Source organism: Phoenix dactylifera, chromosome 4 (genome assembly GCF_009389715.1).
Source record: "Phoenix dactylifera cultivar Barhee BC4 chromosome 4, palm_55x_up_171113_PBpolish2nd_filt_p, whole genome shotgun sequence".
Classification (NCBI taxonomy): Eukaryota; Viridiplantae; Streptophyta; class Magnoliopsida; order Arecales; family Arecaceae; genus Phoenix; species Phoenix dactylifera.
Genome location: NC_052395.1, coordinates 8,273,287 through 8,288,525, shown reverse-complemented (window position 1 = coordinate 8,288,525; position 15,239 = coordinate 8,273,287). Strand labels below are relative to the sequence as shown.

The 15,239-nt window shown below is 39.6% G+C and overlaps 2 protein-coding genes across 2 annotated transcripts; one reads left to right on the top strand and one right to left on the bottom strand.

Annotated features, from left to right (window-relative positions):
• Positions 1–4,346: 4,346 nt before the first annotated feature.
• Positions 4,347–7,987, top strand: LOC103715590 (UPF0678 fatty acid-binding protein-like protein At1g79260). The gene is made up of 4 exons (XM_008803277.4): positions 4,347–4,672; positions 4,789–4,929; positions 5,929–5,997; positions 7,705–7,987. Exons 1-4 carry the CDS (start codon positions 4,496–4,498, stop codon positions 7,822–7,824), a joined length of 507 nt encoding a protein of 168 aa, XP_008801499.1. The 5' UTR covers positions 4,347–4,495; the 3' UTR covers positions 7,825–7,987.
• Positions 7,988–9,404: 1,417 nt separating this feature from the next.
• LOC103715591 (60S ribosomal protein L37a-1-like) lies at positions 9,405–12,788 on the bottom strand. The gene is made up of 5 exons (XM_008803278.4): positions 12,630–12,788; positions 11,626–11,665; positions 11,436–11,524; positions 9,806–9,888; positions 9,405–9,702 (listed from the first exon to the last, which is right to left on the bottom strand). Exons 1-5 carry the CDS (start codon positions 12,630–12,632, stop codon positions 9,639–9,641), a joined length of 279 nt encoding a protein of 92 aa, XP_008801500.2. The 5' UTR covers positions 12,633–12,788; the 3' UTR covers positions 9,405–9,638.
• Between the last annotated feature and the right edge of the window lie 2,451 nt (positions 12,789–15,239).

The following is a 15,239-nucleotide window of genomic DNA, read 5'->3' as shown; positions in this document are numbered from 1 at the left end:
CAATTTCGATTGTTCGAACTAGTGTCATGATCTCACAGGCATGAGACATGGAAGGTAGAGAGAATTATGCATGTTTTGATCGGCAAAAGTTTTATTAGTATATGTCTAATAACATGATGCTGCAGCCTCCTTCAGAAACCAAGCATGGATAAGACACTGCTATCATACTCGATCTCATCTCATCACAATCAAAAGGCAACAAAACCGGTATATAGATTCATTCAAGTTGAACTTGCTTTTGCTGGCCATTTCGAATTCCCAGGCAGGGTGGCAAGTTCACTGGGTCATCATCCATGGTTTCTATTGTTCCTACGATCTAAGGTGAAATTGGTTTTTAGCTCAGCGATCACAAGCGGGTCTCCCTTATGAAAAATTATATCCTAACGGCATGCGCCATGTGGCTATATGCATGCCGCCGATCATTTTTGTAGCAATGCACCGAGATGAGCGCTTGATAAATGAATAGTTGTGATTGGCAGGCAAGCACGTACTGCCACATAGTACACGCCGTACGCCGTGTGGGATACAATATCTCCTTACTTATAGAGTTAGGTTTGTATGTTTCGCCCAAAAGAATGATTCACCTTTGTTCATACAAATCTACCATTAGACCATCCACTGTTCGCTTTGAAATTTGTGCAGCAGATAAATGGAGTTTGGGGTTCTTTGAGATCTGTGTAGTAGATAATCCAGTGGTCGAGGAGGATGTATCTTTCTTTGAGATCTGTGCAGTAGATAATCCAATGGTTAAGCATTTCCACCCTTACTCAAAATTGATGTAGTATGTGGACATGTCGATCTTGATGGCGCCGAACATTGCTAAGTTGGATTGATGATCAAGAAGGTGAACTTTAGGTAGTGTTTTGGTGGCCCAAACAGGATCACCAAGATGATCTTAAATCACTGATATTCTTATCTTTGGGTAATCTAATTTTCGATGATTTACGATCATTGTGTTATATTCTAGTGATTAAAGATGTTCAGGAACCTATGAGTAACCTGTTTAGTATCGCATAGAAATACAGGATCACTGGCTATATAGTACCAAAACGACCTCTAATATATTCCACAAAAATATATTTATTAATCATATAAAGATATTATAATAAAATATTAATATTTGTTAATATATTCTAAAAAATATATTTATTAGTCCTATAAACTAGTAATCCTATAAAAATATATTAATTGTTATTATAGAATTAATATTTTTATTCGTACTTATAATATATTATTTTTTAAACCTAATATTTATTTTGATTAAAAAATAAGGCAAACAGAAGTGATGCATTAAATAATTTTTTTATATAGATATAAAGTACAATAATATATTTCTACTATAATTTAAAGCTATCATTGAATAATAATATAACAATAATATGGTTAACAATTTATTATAATACAATATATATCATAAATGCAATATATATAATATCAATGGGGGTGCAAATAGATTGGGTCAGGTAATGATTGACCCCGACCCAATCTGTTTTCTTATTCGAATCCTAATTTTGGACCCAGACCCAACTCAATAAAAAATTGGATCGGGTTTGGTTGGGTCCACCGCTATAATTTTTGACCCAACGAGTTATTTGGATCGGATCAGGTCCATATATAATTCGAACCCAAGCCAAAAAATTTGGATCCGGTTCAGGTCCACATTATGGGCAATGAAAAGTTAAGTAGATCGTTCATTTCTCGGACTCAGCAAACAAGCTGGAAATAAGAAAAGATAAATAGATCGTTTATCTTTCACCTTATCAATTATAAATATATGATTGAGCAGAAATGAGAAGTTAAATTGCAAATATGCTAGCATAGATGCTACTAAGAATGGATCATAAATGATGCAAAAGATACCAAAAAGAACAGTGAAGATCTTGCAATGTAGAGATACTGAATGACTGGACACGATTTACACTGAAAGTCTGAAAGCATGTTAGTTATTTGATTGAATAACCAAAAATTTAATCAAGCCAATTACAACACATGAACCAAACTAAGGCCCTATTTGGGGAAACTGTTGGCAGTAGAGCTGTTGGAAGTAGAGCTGTTGAAAGTAGAGCTGTCTGAAGTAGAGCTGTTATAAAAAGCTGTTTACTGTTTGGTAACTACATTCGTAAAGTGATGTGGTACTTGGTTTTGTGTTTGGTAAACAAATTGAGAAAGCACTTTTGTATGACAAAATTACCATAAAGGATATCGCATAGTATTATACAACAAAACATAATAAAACATAACATAAATTAATATATATAAATATACGATATAGTATAATATTATTGTAATATAAATTAATATTATGTTAATATACATAATAGTAATATAATTATTAGAGTAAATTAATATTTGGTAATATAACATAATATTAAATTATTTAACATAACATATTAATGTATTATGATATAATGTAATATATATTATATTTATAGTGTAATACAATAATAAAAGTATAAAATATTATAATTATTAATATAAATTAATTTCTCATAATATAACATAATATTAAATTATTTAAAATAACATATTAATGTATTATAATGTAATGTAATATAATATAATATTTATAGTATAATACAATAATAAAGGTATAAAATATTATAATTATTAGTATAAATTATTTTTTTATAATATAACATAATATTAAATTATTTAAAATAATATATTAATATTTCTCGCGGTCCAGGGGCTCTTGTTCGTGGTCCACGCTCGAGGAGGACCTCAGCGTGGGCCGCGAGGTTGATGATTAAAAAAAAAATAATAATAGATTGATTTTGGAAGGTACGGAGAAGGATTAAAATTTTTTTCTTCTAAAATGTTATTCAAGAGATGCATACAAAAATTGAAAAGAAAAATACCTTTTCTTACGGAAGGGAGTCTGACGGCTAGGGTTCTTGGCTCCAACAAATTTTTAGGTTTATAAAGGGACAAGCTATGTAATTATTATATTTTAATATGGGCATTTTTGTCAAAAATACAGCTTTCCGAAAAAGCTGAAACAGCTTCCTCCCAAAAGCTCCAAATTGGAGTTTCCTTCCAAAAACTATTTTCAGCTTCCCGCAAAAGCTGAAACAGCTTTTTGAAAAATTTACCAAACACAGTTTTTCATCTAAAAGTACTTTTGGAGGACCAGAAAGTGCTTTCTGGCCCTCCAAAAGCTCCCCCAAACAGGGCCTAAATCCTAAACGTTGCACATACCAAATTCATGATCACTGTTAATAAGTCAAAAAACAAAAACATCAAGGTGCCACCTAACCATTGTGGAAGCGGACCTAATAGTGTGTATATCACTAAAAAAAAATATTTGGGGCACTCAGCGCTTGATAACTGTGCAGAAGTTTTTTTTTTTTTTTTTTTTCCTAAAAAATGCCAGTTTGCACGCCCTTCATCTAGACGGAAACAGATGGTTGATCCCTTTTTTTCCTAAATCACATCAGCCAGCCGATCCACTTCCTGTCAAGACACATGACCCACTTCCTTCCCGTCGTCATTATCAATATTTCCAGTACTTCATTTGAACGTTTACATGGACCTATCCGAAAATGAATTACATCACAGTCAAGCAAGATAAAACATAGTTCGACGTGTCAGGTGATTTAGACGGCACATGGCAGGTAGTCTAGGCCTTAAGCACCCAATTACAGGCCTCTAGCTGACTTATTTAGTTTATACCCTTACGGCCCACGAATCCAAATAATTTTATAGATTTGGATCGAATCGAGACGTATTGTAGGATTGAAAACCTAAAATTATCTAAATTTTAGATAAATTGGATTGGATCCGAATTCAATAAACCCAGACTCGACCTAAAAAATAGAACGAATCTAATTTTAGAACTTGACCCAGCCCAACGAATCCTTTAAAATAGATCGAGTCTGGTCGGATCGAATCACTGGTTAATCCGACCCATTTGCGGCCTTAAATATCATGTATAATATTGATATTTTATGTTAATGATTTATTGATATATCAATTTTTTTATTAGATTGAGAGATATTTTTGTCCCTAAATTTTAGTCCAAAATTATTACCCTATATTGAATTTCCGATCTCAAAGATAAATATTGCATCACTAAGTTGGATGGTGATTTGAAGAATAAAGATAATTTAGGATCACTGCCATATAAAATTATCATAGTGTAATCAAAATACCGTGATACCATCATTTTTACCCACACCATTCTTACATACCAAATGCACCTATGGTATGTTTTTTTTTTTTTTTCCGGTTCTGGGGTTTTATTTCATCTGCATCTGATATTTTATTTATTTGAAAGAGCTTCATTGTAAAAGCCGTGTTTGTACGTGTCAGTCCGTGACTTGTCAGCTGTGGTGAGCGGCGTGATAGGCAATCCACCGGAAAAGTCAGCCGGCCAAACGGCTAAACGGACTTTTGATGGGGCGGCCTCCTCGATGCCGTTCTCGTGGCGACTGCTTCCGTCAACGGAGGGACAGGAGGTCATCCCCACTTCGGATCGACCGGGCGAGTGACAGAGATGGACGGAGGAGCTGCGGGTTCCAGTCCTCCGCCGCCGGAACCGCCGCCGCTTCACCCGGCGATAGCCCCTCTTTCCTTTCTACTGGGGAGGTGGAGAGGGGAAGGAGAGGGCGGTTTCCCGACCATCAATTCCTTCCGCTACGGCGAAGAACTCCAATTTTCCCACTCCGGAAAGGTTCTAAATTATAATCCCCATCTCTTAGTTTTATTATTACTGCTATAATTTATCTAATCTCTCTCTCTCATGTCATGTATTGATCTCTCTGATGTATGGTACGGGGTGGAGCACAGCCTGCGATAGCATACTCCCAGAAGACATGGAAGCTGACCTCCGGAGAGCCGATGCACGCCGAGAGCGGCTACTGGCGGCCCAAACCCGACGGCTCCATCGAAGTCGTAATTTCCCAAAGCACCGGTCTTGTGGAGGTCCAGGTATCTTCGTCTTCTTCTTCTTCTATCCTCTCTTTTTTATAAATCCAGTGCCCTCTTTTCCTTCCCAATTGGTAATCTTCCTCCCTTGTTCTGTTGTTTTTACTATTTAAAAAACAAGAAATGTGTTGCGGGTTCATTCGTTTATGGCATCAAATCTGGGTTATGAAGCAATATTCTTACCAAGTTATTGAGCCTCGCACGATTTTTTCCCTTTTTCTTTTCCAAATTGTTCTAAGTTGATACATATAAGAGGAACAAACGAAGATCCGAAAGAGAATCTCTTGACGAGGAGTTGCGTGGCAATTGGCACCCTAACAAAAAGGGAAAATTCACAGACAAAGAGAAGAAATTTAGGAAGTGTCAAGGCCTAACCCTATAATGGAATCAGGCAACTTGAAGGGAAATATCAGCTACAATGGAACGTCACTATGATAGCCTGTTGATGACATCTCTTGGCAATTTTTCCCATGAGAATATCACAGAAGATAATGTTTTGTTTGATCAAATGGTTTGCGACATTAATAGATGAAGAATTTGGGCAAACAATGGACCATTATGGATACTCACATTGGAGAATGAAGCCTAAAATCTAGATTTCCCTTCTCATTCACCGGTCTTCCGGGTTTAAATGCAGGCTTCTCTTGGAATAATGTTGCCTTGGCTAGGAATTCAGTTGACTGATTCATATTGCATTTGAGGTCTAGCTGTAGAAATTTCTCAATCCTTAATTCATCTATTTCTAATCCATAAAGCTAGCAATGTATGTACAGAGTAAAGCTTGCATTTAGAGTGAGATTTTTGGTCCTTTTTATTGAGGATAGGTATTGATAAAGATTAATACTTAATCAAGAATGCTTCCTACCGAAATCACATACATAAAATAACATGTTTATTATTTGATGACCTTGATTTTTTGCTATAGTTTGCATTGCCAAAAGCTTTTCTTAGTGAAGTATGTTGTTCCATATCGACATTCTTTTCTGTTTTATGAATTTGCAGAAGGGTTCCTATGATGCTGAACAAAAGATTGTGACACTTCAAAGTGAACTAGTTGGGAATGCTGCAAAGGTACTTTTGGTGGAAACACATTAATGTAAAACTATGCAACCATTTGTTCTTCATTATACTTGAGTGAATAATAAGTACAGCCATCTACTTCTTGCTAGCTATATGAGTACATTCTCTTCAGATTGCACTTTGTGGGAAAAGTAGTTTGGTCCTGCGTATTTTTTCATGTCTTGTATTTTGCATATTGCTCATAATAAATTGTGCTTGAAGAATTGATTCTAAAATAGCCATATGTGGGTGGTTAAATTTGAAAAATCATTTTGAAGGATTTAAAACCAACAATAGACTCCCAAATTCTAACGGGATAATTATTTTTCAATAGAACCGCCACTTTGAAGTCATCTGACAGTCTTATGTTTCAAATTTTAGATGTGAATAGAATCATCTATCATGTGTACAAAGGAAAACATTTTCTACCAAAAGCCAGCTAAATAGTTTAGAAACTAGGTAGAAGTTTACAGCATAAAAAGGGGGTGTTTAGAGCATTAAGTTAGGCTCTTTGAACACCCACTCAGCTGCGTGGCATTTTGCCGTCATTATATGAAGAACCTTTGCTCTAACAGCTGTACTCTCTTGCTGCACCAGTGAGAAGGTCAAGTAAATTGATATTTGCCTTAAATATTTGATGCTAGGAGAAGAAGAAGCACTCTGTATCAAGGAAAAAATTCCTTTAAAAAACATAGTGGATTTAGCTTTATCCAAGGAAAGAAGCTGTCTGTTTTCTGTTTTTTTGGTTTTTCTTTCTTAAGTACTTGTAAACCAATGCTTTGCATGTATCAAATATCTGAAAAATGACACTTAAAAAGGGTAGAAGTGATAAGAAGAAATGGATTGAATGGAGCAAAATAGGAATATCTAAAATATAGTGTGGAACTTTGCTCCTTAAGGAATAAGTTACTCCTTAGCACCCACAAATGCATCCATATGATTGCTCACTTTCATGTTCAACTTCCACCCAATTATCTTTTCTTGGATCATAGCTCTGTGGTAAAGTAGAATCATTTTACGATGCTCCCCGACCCTGATGTACCAAAGGTAAGAGAAAACTGTTGCCTCTGTAGAGACATCTAATAATAATGAGAAACATTTCTGCCCTCAATGAGGAACTAGCAAAAGAAAGAGAAAAAATGTCTTGCTTTACCTCTGTTACATACAACAAAAATTTGAAAATAGTTCAAAGTTTAACATACAACCAAAGATTAACAAGCAGGGATGTATAATAAAAAAGGGGAAGTTTTGAGATGTTAATTAGCACCCATACAATTAGCAGAAAAGAAAACCAAAGTAATTTTTCCTCCGAACATTGTCAGAAGCAGTCATTTTTACTGCAGCATTATCATGTAAAATTGTCGGTGTCGTACACTTTTTATGGTTTATGTGTTTCCATGATTCCATTGATTGCAATAGCATGTGACTTGCAGCTATTGACTTCCTTCCACACTAAAATATTTGCTAGATCCCTAATTAACAGTTCTCTGGTGTTTTCTATGTGCAAAACATATTGTGGAAGTCATTACCAACTATCATTGTGCTAAGAATGATTCTTCTGCCTTGGGCTATGCAACTATGCTAAAACTCATCAATTTTACTCAAATATTGCCATCAAATGCCTACACCTTTCAAATATCAATAGCATTTATTATTCTGGTCTAGCTAGTCATGCCGAACAAAATTATTCTTATTAAGCAATCATTTTTTTTTTGGCAGGTGAAGGAAATTACCAGAGTTTTTAAAGTGGCAGATGGTAATCTCTCTTATGTTGTTCAGATGGCTACGCATCTGACCAGCCTTCAACCACATCTCAAAGCACTACTTAAGAAGATTTGACATAAATATGTGATGCGACTGTTGAAGCAAATATTGGCTTAAATGAAATGAAGCTTTTTTACTGTTGGACCAAAAATAATCATGTTTAATAATTATAACGATTGTTATTAGTCACTCTAAAAATATATTAATTTGCTGTACCAAGTTTCTGCTTTATTTTGAATTAGCGCTGAGATTTGATCTTGTGTTAGAGGGGGAAAAAATGTCATGACAGCGAAAAAGTTAAACCTATAATCAGCATGGTCGCTCTTATAAACGTTTTTTCAGCCATTATGTAAACCTTGGTCATGGTCATGGTTTAACAAGCCTGATGAGTGGTTGCGGTTTGCTGATCCATGCCAAAATCTGAGAGGTTTTGTGGTTCTGCTGCCATGCTGGGTGACGGATGCAGGTCTGAGAAGGACCAAGAACAAATCGTGCCAAGCTTGCTCCAGCTCGGTTTTGTAGGGGAAAAGAATAGAAAACAATGCTACGATATTTGCATTATATGTTGCCTAGAACTTGGCCTGTGCAAACGATATTATATAAAAAGAGTATCTGATGGATGGCCACAATCCTGTATAACACTCTAAAAGGAGGATGATTGGATGAGAGTCTCCATCTACATCGATGTTTCTGCCAAATGAATGCTACTAAGAAAAGCATGCAATCAACTGTAGTTGATGTTAAGACAAATATGCGGGTGAAAAAGCTCCATGTTTCTTTCATGAGCATCACCACTCTATCCCTCATTTATGGCTGCAACAAGAAGGCCAACTTGAATCTTGGCTGCCAAACTGTAGCATCAGAGGCGTTACTGCATTACTGAGAGTCTAATCACCTCAGACTAAAACAAGACAATCTACTTTTATAGCAATCACCCGCAAGGGCGCACGAAAGATTTGCAGGCAAGCTGGTTGTGAACAAGCCCAAGTGTTGCATCATACAGTTGCTTAATGCACAACTGCTCCATTTCTAGCACATCCTCCTAGCAACAATTGGAACTAAATAGCAGCAGCACCTGGACAAAATAATGATCTCCATAGCATGCCTTGGTTGCAAAAGATGATCTCCATAGCAAATTTGGGACATGACGCCTCAAATTTCAACATCAGGCTCACAGACAAATTATATCCAGATCAAAGAGGCAAATGAGGGCATAAAGCTCAGCATATGCTAGCCACAGTTGGTTCACATCTGGAGAACCACATGCATGCAATAAAAGACTCCAAAAGGAAATCATACTCCAGTTAGCATTCGATCGTATCTTCGTATTAGCAACAGAAACTGCTAGCCTTGTTAGGATCCAAAAAGGTTAAAACTCTAGCCCTCATAGAACATGAGGAACAAGCTGTCATTTTCAAAACGTATGTATTGGATGCAGATGGGCTGTATGTTAATTACATTAAGCCTCCTACCCTAGAGAAGATCAACAAGCCCTGTATAAATATACAGGTGCAAAGGATAAACCTATTTGCCGATGGCAGCTACAAAACATGGTGATTCAGACATGAAATTATCCAGAGGTATTAAAACCATCAAAAAGCAGCATCCAGCATAGCTCTTCAAGCAGAAACAAAATCGAAAGAAACATAAAAAGAGTTGCTTCCAAAAAGATCTGACTTTTACTTTCGGAACAAAAGTCACAAAGGCCAAGTGTGATACATAAGCAATCTAGTAATTCAAATGCCTAAATATGATTTAACTTGGAACAGATCGTCTTCATCATTGATGGTCAAATTCAAGTTACCAGATTTAGAATCAACATATGAAATCCACTACTGACTCACTTCACTCTACCAAAATCACACAATTGCACATTCGCCAGTTGCTGATTACCCTTCGGTTGCTTCTCTCAACCGACGAATTGTGCTTCGCACGGTAACAGCACTAGCAGTACTGTAAGCATAACAAAATACAAAATTATAACCAGAGAAAATGATATCTATATATATATCAACAGTTCTAAGCAGAAAGCAGAAAAATAAAGTGCAGCCCTTACTTCAGTGTGTAAGCACCCCCGGCCTTGACCTTGCCGCAGTCCTTGCACCCCCAAATTCCAACTGCCTTTCTCTTCACAGCATACTGTGAAAACATAAAATTTTTTTCCAAAAAATGCATCTAGTGAGGAGGATCTTTAACAGAACAACACATTAAAGAGAAAAAAGGCCAAATGAAAAACCTGTTAGAAAAGAAATGAAAACAATTTGAGGAAATAACAAATTCTTTTACAAATGCAAGGTGTGAAATAATTATCTAGATATAAACTTTACTTTGAGATGAATGGCATACAAAGGTCAAACACAACCCGCATTCATGCATTACCCTTATAAAAAGGATTGACAATACCTAGAACTTCAACCCTAAGATTATGCATTGACGATATCCTCCCATCAACCTCAAAAAGGGGGGCTTGTAAATTAATACACACAAGATATGGCCGATATAATTATCTCTTTCAGGTCAAATTCAAGTATAGTCTACTCTCACAGATCTGCATAAAGGAATTTATCCTTAAACACAAGAGATCATTTATAAATACACACTAAATTAAACCAATTGATTGTAGAAACAAACTCTGGAAACTGTAAAAAAGTGAAAATTTAAGGACTTGTTTCGCATCGCTTTTATCTCTTGTTTTCTATTTTAAAAAAAATCACAGAAAACATATTTGTTGCAATTATTTTTTTATGTTTTTCAAATGCCATATTTATTATTTCTAGAAAAACTAAAGAATCCATTACTTTCAATATTTTAAAAAACAAATTTTTTTTTTTTTACTACCACCAGCACCACCTCCACCACCATCGTCGTCTCAAGCACCATCAGGTCATTATCTCCACCACTTCTGCCAACCAAGTCACCACCTTCACCATACCATCCCATCCCATCATCATCATCACTTACACCATATTGTTAGCACCACTGCCACCACCATTGTCGCTATTGCCACACCACCATTGTCGCTATTGCCACACCACCATCGTCATCATTGTAGCCTCCACCACATAACCAGCACCTGCCACCATCATTGCCACCACCACTTCCACCATACCATCGTCGCCATCATCATTGCTTCCACATCACCACTACCATGCCAACAACGCCACCGCCATCATCACCACCTCCACCATATCACTACCAACCTACCAACAATGCCACCGCTATCATCACCACCTCCAACATGTCACTACCTCCACCGGTACCTCCATTATCTCCATCACTATTACCAATATCTTTGCCACCATTGCCATATTTATGTTTTTAGAAATAATTGATTGTACGAACATATTTTTAACTCTTGGGTCTTAAACTCTTGATATGTGTCGATTCTCCTTTATTGTTTTGATGAAAGGGTTAGAAAACTTCAGGAACTTATATTTGGATCATGGAATTTGATAAGCAGGAAAACATATACTAATTCAACTAATGGCCCTTTAATTTGATTCATTCATAAAGTCCTAGCCCAACTAATTTTTTTACTGACTTCAAACCATTTCCAATTGATGTTAGGAAGAGTGAAGTTTAAGTAAATTTCCTTATTCCATTATGAGCAAAAAAAAAAAGCATCTTCCAATTAGCATATAGAAAGACAATCAATACCAAGATATTCTCCACACAAGAGGTGATACCTTTCCACAGAACTCGCAGAAATACTTTGCATGCTGAGAGACTTCCATTTTCTTGATTTGCTTTCGCAAACTAGCACCATATCTGGTACCTGGATCCCAGGATACAATAATGAAAGGGAAAATAGACAACAGCTAATGCAATAAGAGAAATAGACAAGGATAGCAAAGCAACTATGAACCATTCGATTACCATATTTGCCAACAATTCCGGCCTTCTTGGTGCGCTTCGTCTGCACAAGAAAAGAAGAGACAGATGCATCTGTCAAGAGGACTCAAGTAACTAAATAATTATAAGAACATCATTCTCAATTCATTCAAATTATAGATTTCCAATACATAAGATATGTAGGGTAAAACCAATAGGAAATTCAATTCCACCGCCTATGTTGCACTAATTAGTAGGAAATGCCACTCGTAAATTCCCTTTTTATGATGTTAACTCCAAACATAAGCCTATGCCTAAGAGCAATAAATCTTCATTAGAAACCTTTCACTTTTCCCTAATTGCAGTTGAATAACTTGTTATGTACCATAAGCTTCTTTTAGAAGAAAAGAATAAATCACTAACCTTGTAAGATCCTTCAATGCAGTTATAGGGGTTTGTCAAATAAAGAATCTCACACCTTTACATGCACAGCCTTAAAATATTAATTTGCACGTTCAATTAAAACTGATACTGATGCAACTTAGACAATTATTCAACGAAGTAAAATTTGTGATTTTGGTCGCAGAAATTCAGAAAAAAAAAACTGTCGAGCATGACCTGCTAACCATTTGTTACCATCAACTGCAACTGCAACTTGGATCTCTCAAGCCATCTCAGTACCAAATCCAGAATAATTTCACAAAATGGCAATCATGAATGGAGGCATAAAGAGGTATCAGAATCTGAGAAAATTTCTTTACCCAAAAATAAGATAAAACATAACAATATATTCGCAACTAACATCTCAGAACTTTGAGAGGATCAGTCCCGTCTTACCTAGACCCTAATTAATCTTTCTACCAATATACTTTCCTTCCATATCGTCACAAAAATTAGAGTCTAGCCGCAAGAAGAGATTCATCTAAACGGATTGTAGAAGAAAAGAACGTGAACGAATCCTAGTAAATCAAAGAATAATCGGAGATTTTGTAGATCCGATTCTGAGATCAAGAAATTCTGGAAATGGGAAGCAGAGGAGGGCAGCGTACCATGACTTCGGAGGCAGGGGTCCTGGTCTAGCTCGGAACGCCGAAAGCCCGTAAGAACCCTGGGAGCAGACGAGAGGACGGCGCGCCTGGCCGCCGTCTCCTCTTTATACGACTAGGGTTTTGGGAACGGAGGGGACCCTCTTGGCCCCTGCATCGATCACAGCCGTCCGATATGCTAATATCTCGAGAGCGGAAGGAGTAATGTGCATCGTGCCCTTTCTGACCGCCCGATTGATGGGATCACGCCAACGTCTTGATTTTTGGCACGTGAGAATCACGTTAATGATGCTAGCTGATCTGGTTGCGCATTCGCATTAATTATTGACAGTCGTAGCAGGGTATAATCCCTGGTTGATGTGTCGTGGCGTGGCCGGCAAGCAAAGCGTGGTACGGTGGGACTGCTGCAGGGCATGGCCGCAGCATGTGGACGACGAGCTCGGTCTGCATGAGCTCGGCCTGCTGAGCTCTGTCTGTATGAGCTCGGTTTTCTGGGCTCGGCCTGTATGAGCTCGGCCTGCATGAGCTCAGTCTACATGAGCTCGACCTACATGAGCTCGATCTGCATGAACTCGGTCTGCGTGAGCTCGGCCTCGGTTTGCATGAACTCAGCCTTCTGAGCTTGGTCTGCATGAGCTTGGCCTGCATTAGCTCGGCTTGCATGAGCTCGGCCTGCATTAGCTCGGTCTGCATGAGCTCGGCCTGCATGAGCTCAGCCTTCTGAGCTCGGTCTGCATAAGCTCAGCCTTCTTAGCTCGGTCTGCATGAGCTCGGCCTACATTAGCTCGGTCTGCATGAGCTCGGTCTGTATAAGCTCGGTCTGCATGAGCTCGGCCTTCATGAGCTCGGCCTGCATGAGCTCGGTCTGCATGAGCTCGGTCTGCGTGAGCTCGGCCTGCGAGATCGAGCTCATGAGCTCGACCTTCTGAGCTCGGTCTGCATGAGCTCGGCCTTCTGAGCTCGGCCTGCATGAGCTCGGTTTACATGAGCTCGGCTTTCGGAGCTCGGCTTGCATTAGCTCGGTCTGCATGAGCTCGGCCTGCATGAGCTCGGCCTTCTGAGCTCGGTCTGCATGAGCTCGGCCTACATTAGCTTGGTCTGCATGAGCTCGGCCTTCATGAGCTCGGCCTGCATGAGCTCGGCCTTCATGAGCTCAGTCTTGCTTTGTGGGGTGGTCCATCTTTTTCCCAACATTACCCCCCGACTTCCGAGTTCGAGCTGCTTTTTGGCTCGAGCGAAGGAAGTAGTCCAGTCGTCGATTGTCCTGTAATATAGCCAAATGTCTATGGAGATGTATGTGCTAAGTAGGGTATACCTAAGCTGGAGCTAAGTGTCTCAGGTCGAGCTGTCCGAGCCGAGCTAAGCGGCTCTGCTCCGAGGTCGACTTCAGCGGCCTTCTTTGGCTTATGGTCGACTCAGCAGGGCGTCCCGAGCCCAGCTCGAGGGACGTCATTGGATATGTACCCGAGGTCGAGGGAGCTCTTGGGCTTGCGGTCGACGCAGCGGGGCAGCTCAACTCAGAGCGAGTGGTATTGTCCGCTTTGGGGATCGGGAGCTTGCGCAGAGTTCACTTAGCGATATGCCTCTGCGGAGGCGCCACCCCTCACGGTTTTGTCCCCCGCACGGAGTTCGCTTAGCGATATGCCTCTGTGGGGGAGCCCTCTCGAATGAGAGAGTGTTGGAGCAGCTCAGCTCAGAGCGAGTGGTATTGCCGCTTTGGGGATTGGGAGCTCGCGCAGAGTTCGCTTAGCGATATGTCCCTGCGGAGGCGCCACCCCTCACGGTTTTGTCCCCCGCACAGAATTCGCTTAGCGATATGCCTCTACGGGGGGCCCTCTCGAATGAGAGAGTGCTGGAGCAGCTCAGCTCAGAGCGAGTGGTGTTGTCCGCTTTGGGGATCGGGAGCTCACACAGAGTTTGCTTAACGATATACCTCTGCGGAGGCGCCACCCCTCACGGTTTTGTCCCCCGTACAGAGTTCGCGTAGCGATATGCCTCTGCGGGGGGAGGGGGCCTCTGACGCTTAGCCTTCTAAGGTCGTGCCTATCGAAGTCCTTCTGAGCTCGGTAGGAGCTTCGGTGATGGCGACGCTCTGCAGGAAAGCGATGTCGCGAGTGCCGTCCTGAGGTCTTGCACCCATGAGGAGGAAGTACATGCTGGTTTCTTACTTGCTGCAGGAAGACAGAAGAGTTTGAAGGGCAGTGGGATTAAATAGGACTGTACCCTTTGCCACAGAGGCTTACAATCCCATTTTGAAACTCCATAACTCTCCTCCTCCAGGCTTCAGCTTTTATTTCTCTTCCTCTCCAACTCATTGACGTGAGACTCGAGCTACTACTTCTCACTGGTTGCCCCCATGTCCCATGTCGTTGCAGCGGGAGCCGTGCCTGATTTGAGATGGCTCGGGTGAAAGTTTTTTCCTCCGCTTAACGTGAACCTGTGGAGGCGGCACAGGAGGGGCCTCCACTTGTTGCAGGCTTTGGACTGCAATGGCTAGTGCTTGGGCTTGCTACACTAGCGCGTTGAACTGCTCGGATTGAACTTGTGGAACTTAATCTACCGGAGGTCTTGGTGGTGGTTTTGGACTGAGCATCTAGGGCTTGGAGCATGATG